The sequence below is a fragment of the Sturnira hondurensis genome, unplaced genomic scaffold (assembly GCF_014824575.4).
Source record: "Sturnira hondurensis isolate 20B ecotype Veracruz unplaced genomic scaffold, ASM1482457v3 Scaffold0009733, whole genome shotgun sequence".
Lineage (NCBI taxonomy): Eukaryota > Metazoa > Chordata > Mammalia > Chiroptera > Phyllostomidae > Sturnira > Sturnira hondurensis.
In genome coordinates, this window is record NW_028082364.1 from 5038953 (window position 1) to 5044952 (window position 6000).

Consider the following 6000-nt stretch of genomic DNA (forward strand, 5'->3'; position numbering starts at 1 on the left):
TGGCTCAGTGGATTGAGCATGGGCCTGTGAAGCAAAGGGTCGCTGGTTCGATTCCCAGTCAGTGCTGCGGGCCAGGTCCCCAGTAGGGACCGCATGAGAGGCAACCACACATTGATGTGTCTCTCCCACTCTTTCTCCTTCCCTTCCCCTCTCTCTAAAAATAAATAAAATATTTTTTTAAAAAGCTGCTGCCCAGTGCCCCTGTAGTTATGGGATCCACCCAGAGAAACAGAATTCCTCTTGGGAGCTGGAATTGAGGGGACTCCATGCAAGGATTTGGCTGCATGTGTGATGGAAACGCTGAGAAGCCCAACAGGAAGTGCTAAGACAACCCACGCAGCAGCAAAAGCGAGATGTGCTACCACCTCTGAGTTGCAGGGTCAAAGGGAGGAGCTATTTGCAAGGCTCAGGAGAGGTCAACAGGCACAGGGCAGCTGGAGCCAAAGGGAGACCCAGCAGGGCCACTGAGGCAGACCGGGCAGGCAGAGACCCTGGTTCCCCCTTCCTCCCGCCATCCAACCTCCCCTGGAGGTTCCCGAGGGCCAGACCTACCCGCATGCCAGCGGGCCAGTGTGAGACCCTCCAAGGGGGAAGGGCAAGCAGTGGATCTGAGCCAACGAGGACACAAGCTGGAGCTGCCTCTTTAAGAACTGTGGCTAATTTACACTCTCACCACCAACAGATGGTTTCCAACGTGGGGGTTATCACCTGCCTGGCAGGTGACACCCGGGATCCCAACCTTGCGGTAATTTATGTTTATTTTATTGAGTGAGGCCCAGCATCTTTTCACGTGAAACACGGACTTGGCCCTCATCTCCACCGCCTGGGCTGGGGAGGCGGGGAGGGAGAAATAAGGGGAAAGCCAGGAAAGTTATTCGCTCCATCAGCCCCAGGCGATCCATCCATCCAGGAACATCAACCAGACAGACTCCCAACCGCAGCATTAAGATGGTGGCAAAGAGCCAAACTAGCCAGTCACCTGCCAAGGAGACACACATCTCAAGAACTGTTTTACAAAAACTGAATGGCAACAAAGCCCCGAAGGAATTACCATACCTTAACTGCCAGCGGCACACATTCTAAGTAACAATGTGCTCTTGTAATCTCATCCCCCACCACTTCCTCCCTAGCACCACCTTCCAGCCATTCATGTGCCCTCCCCTCTCGCCTTATCTTGCATTGAAAGAACAAATAATAATACCCTGGATGAAAATTAAATTATAAAAACAGCAAGGAGAAATCATTTTTAAGTCTTCTAAGGCCACCGACACATGAGCAAAAAGAGCTTCTCAATGACCTCTCATGCCTGTTCTGACCCTTGGAATCAATGGTCTCTCCAATCTTGTAAACGAGCCGAAACCTGACTTCCCCACGTAGAGTTTCACAGAGTTTCAGTACATGTTCAGAGTATGTTTCATACTCTGAAACGTACCCCCCAATGGGCCGGAAAATAGTTTTACTGTGTTTCCAAAGGCTGGACTTCATTTTTAAAAGCACGAATTTTTAAGCAAAGCAGTTTGTTTCGAAATATAGATGGTAGCAATAACTAAAGAAATGTAAAGAGGTATGCTAACTTCAAAACGTCCAGCAATTATGAAATATAAACACGCCAAACTTGTACAATAATCACTACATAATGGCATTTCAAAACCCTAAGTTTTTGCTTATTCAAAAATATACTTAATCTAAGACTGCCGAACATATTTTTAAGTGTCTTCTGTAAATGCAAGGAAGAAAGATCTTAATAAACTGTGTCGATAAAGGCTACACATGGCTAACCTGCTCCTAGCATGCTGCCTGTATCTTAGCAAACAATCGATAAATCTGTTCACTATTGACTGTTCCAGTGAGGTGAATTAAAGCACACATTAAAATAATCATACCCTTTTCCTACTGCAGGGTAAAATTGTTACTGGGCTTTGGTTTTTTGGGGTTGTTTTTTTGGGGGGGGGTTCAAATTTGAAAGTAACAAGTATCACTCCAGAAACTTGGAACATACAAAAACTAACAAAATGAAACACATTATCACCAGTTTTGACATTGTTTAGACCATAATGTACAAAACAGCTTATTTTTAATGTCTGTAAAACAATTCATCCAATAAACTTCCCATGATTTACCTCACCAGCCCCCGTCAGGCACTGCTGTTTCCAATTTTCTGCTATTACAGGGTAATGCACATCTTCACGCATGAAATCTTTTTTTTTTGAATTTCAAGATTGTATCCCCAGAAGAGACATTAACTGCCCAAAGAAAGCCTGAAGACTTTTGATACTTAATACCATCTTTTGTTATAATACTCGAGATCTATAAACTTCCTTTTTTTTTCATCTTTAAGCCAACTTTTACTTTCCAGCCTTCTATATTTTTTTACTCAGAGTCGGAAACACCCCCCAGACAAAATGGCCAGTAGGGAGAGAACCGTCTATAATACTGCGATAACCATGTATGGTGCCCGGTCGGGGCTCAAATTACCAGGGGATCACTTTGTAAATTATGCAACTGCCTAACCACGATGTTGTACTTCTGAAACTAGTAATAAAATAATGAATGCCGACTGTTATTGAAAAATAATTTAAAAAAAATGTTTGTCAGCCATCACCAAAAAAAAGGCATACATGAAACTAAAAGTCATTCATAATATATCCCCCCCCCCCAAAAAAAAATCGCCAAGCCAGCTGGCTACTTTGACTCAAAGGTCTAACGCTTAAAAACAGGATCTGGCACAAGTAACAGCCCTTTTTAATTACAAAATCTTTTATTACAAAACCATAAGCATGTGACTCTATAACCTAATGATTTTACAGTCAAGCACACCCTATGACATTTCAGGTCAAATGTTCAAATTAAACCTAGATTGTCACACCCATATGATGACCGCACTCAGGCGAGCGTTACTTCTGCCGGGCCCTGTATCACCGCTGTTTGTCTTTATTTTCTGAGCAGGAAAAACTGCTCGGCTGCGTCTGTTCTGCTCCCCAGATCGCGCGAGGCCGGGAGCCGGGCGCTGACCGAACCCACGACAGCAGCGGACAGGCCGTCCGTAGGAGCGTTTGCCACATTGGGCTCCTCGCCACCGCACTTTCTTGCACAAACAACACGCCCACTCGGTGCCACCGTGCGAGCCCCGGCTCTCACGGTGACAGACGAGCTCGCCAAACGCCGCGGCTGCTGCCCACCGCCCGGCCCTGCGGCCGAGTGGCCGTCGCCGACCGGCGCACACAGCCCCACCTGCACCGCGCTCCGGGCCTCGAAGGCGCCCGGAGGAGCCACCCTGTCCAGAAGCCTTCGAGGCTGCTGATACGCACAGGCAGGCGGCTGCGCCCGCAGCCTGTAATTTAGACTTTTTCCAAAACGCTCCCTCGTTCCAAAGGGTTCTGACGATTCGGTCGGTCCGCAAAAAGGTCTTTAGTCAAAGCAGCGGGATCTTCAACTTCGGGTCTGCCTGTAAAATCAGCGGGGTTAACCCTTCCGCTTCCCAAACGCACGACCTCACTCCGTACCCTGGCACGTTCTTCGGCTCAAAGGCGAAACTCGCAGCCTAACACAACAGAAGCGGGCATTCCACTAAATAATGGACAAGGAACGCGACGCTGCCCGAGACAGGGAGCTGGGCGTCAGGCGGGCAGCCGGTCCTGGGGTCTCCGCTCCGGGCGGGCAGCTCCTGACTTATTTTTCGCCAAATCGGTCACGTTTTCTGTTTCACAAAATGCGTGCGCTCCAGCTGCGCCCTCCTCACTGGAGAGACCCCATCGAGCACTTCGGACCCAACGCCAAGGAAACTGGCACGACTGCCAACCCTCTCCCCGCATCCGCCCCTGTTGGACCCCGGGGATCCCCAACTACAAACTTTCCCCTCCCATCCGCCGTGGGCTCCCCCACTTCCCAGCACCTGAGAAAGGCGCCGAGGGTCCTCCAGCGGTTGGGCTCTGGAGGGCGTGGACGCGCTTGGTGACTAGAGGCGGAGAAGGTCGCCCTCGAGGTGCCCCGCCCCAGGAGAGGGACCCCCGAACCTGGCCCGAGACTCGGGGTGGCCCCAGCCGGTTCGGCAACAACCCCGCCCGCCGCTCCCCGGGGCCCTCGGACCCCGGCCTCGGTCCTGGGGCCCCGCGGGCCTCGGCGGTCGCCAGCCCGCACCGGAGCTGCCCAGACCCAGTCTCCTCGGGCGCACCGGGACCCCCGACCCTCGCTCCCGCCCCGCGCGCCCGCGCGCCCCGCCCCAGGCCGCCAGCCCGGCCAGCCACACCTCCGACACTCACCGCCGCCGCCCTCGCCGCCACCGTCTTCGTCCATCTTGAGGCCGCTCCCGCTGCCGGCGAGCCCGGAGCCAGCGAGCGAGGGGCCTCGGGCGAGGGGCACCGCGGGTGCAGAGCGCGCTAGCGGCCGGGCGGCTCCAGCAGCGCGCGCGGGCCGGGTCGCGGCCCGGGCCTCCTGCCGCTGGGCGGGGCGCTCGCGCTCGCCGCCGCCGTCACGTGACGCGGTGGCCACGCCCCCGGGCGCGGTGGGCGGGGCTCGATGTCGCGCGGCCACGCCCTGACCCGGTGACTTGAGGCCCCGCGAGGCTGAGAAGCGACCCTCGAGTGCAAAACGCACGTGGACCCCAGCCCGGCCCGCTCCTTGGAGCAGCCTGGCGACGGCGAGGGGTCGGCACGCGAGGGTGCCCACTCCACCGAACCCGGCGGTGAGGGGTCCTCCTCGCACGTGCACTCAGGAAAAAGATCCGGACTCGCGCGTCTGCCAGGCTCAGGCCTCCCCCGGGGGCTCCGAGAAATTTCGGAGTGGTTCCAGCCTCTCAGCTTTCTGATATATAATGGAGGCGCTCCTTTCCTGGCGAGGCGTGCACTTTAAAATTAACAAAGTGTAAGGCTTGGAACTGAACGTCAGTCATCACGAGGTCCCAACCCGGCACACCTGGGGCCCACCCTCTGCGGGCCGTGCAGGCCTTGGCCGGCGTGGCCTCGGATGCCCTCGCAGTTTCGATCCAGGCTCCTTGGGAAGCTGCCAGCTGCCCTGGATTCATGATGCAGGAGGAGCTCTGAATTCAATTTCCCGTGGGCACAGCCAGGGTCCTTGGCGCAGGCCTCCTGGGCAGAAGGCCTCAGCCTGCCCCCTGCTCCATCTAGGTCTTCTATGAATCCCCCTTGTCACTGCACGGCTTGCTACCAGCAACTCCTCCGAAGCACTGAATGCCGCCCCGCCCCCCGCCCCCACCGCAGCCTTTCTGTTCTTTCTGCTTGAACTAAATTGCATTAAAGAAAAGGAAACACTGTAATGGAGGAGATAATTTATCTCTAATATAATTTTCCAGCAACTGTTTTATGTTTACAAGTGGCCCATTGAATGGAAGGCTCCTTCTGCTGTCATTTATCAAAGGGGGCTGTTTTTGCCTTTTTTGTTCAAGGTTGTGGTGTGAGTCCAAAGAATTCAATCTCCTAAGAATCTTGAGAATTAAATGCCCAGCATTCTGGGGCTTCTCAAGTCACGGGGCACACTTCTGGGTGCAGATAAAACGTTTGGCAGCTTATGTGATGAATCTGCAACTGAAAATGGGTCGGGGCATCAGGAGATGGAGCTTTGAGATGTGGCTGCCTGAGCTGGTTCCCGTAAACGTGGTTATCTTGGAGATAACACTAGTTACTGAGAAAAGTGACGGCCTGCTTGGAACTTGCCAGAACCCCCGGAACATTGGGACAACGCTCTTGAACTGAGTGAACTACCCAAGCAGAACAGAACTTGATCATGGCATATGTGGGGCTCTGATACTATCGATGATAAATGCTTTTCAGTGTCGATTCCTAGTTCCTTAGGTTCCCGGGAATGGGGTCCACAGGTGCTCCTCTCAAAGTCGGAATCTGAACAGCACTTCTCTGACCTCCACTGGAGCTCATTTCCATCAGAACCCAGCATAGCCCAGCCGTTTGTAGATACAATACTGTATGACCCCCACAGCTCACCCTGGGCCCCCATTTCAACAAAGCCTGAAAAAAATGCTGGGAGAAC

At 53.3% G+C, this 6000-nt stretch overlaps 1 protein-coding gene across 2 annotated transcripts in view; it reads right to left on the bottom strand.

Annotated features, from left to right (window-relative positions):
• The window catches only part of CYTH3 (cytohesin 3), a 69112-nt gene extending 64691 nt beyond the window's left edge, over nucleotides 1–4421 (bottom strand). The window contains exon 1 of one of the 2 annotated variants that reach the window (XM_037057848.1): nucleotides 4260–4421. In XM_037057848.1, the coding sequence (XP_036913743.1) occupies nucleotides 4260–4293 (34 nt within the window). In that variant the 5' untranslated portion in view covers nucleotides 4294–4421. The remainder of the gene's footprint in view (nucleotides 1–4259) is intronic. The other variant, XM_037057849.1, reaches the window with a different exon arrangement.
• Between the last annotated feature and the right edge of the window lie 1579 nt (nucleotides 4422–6000).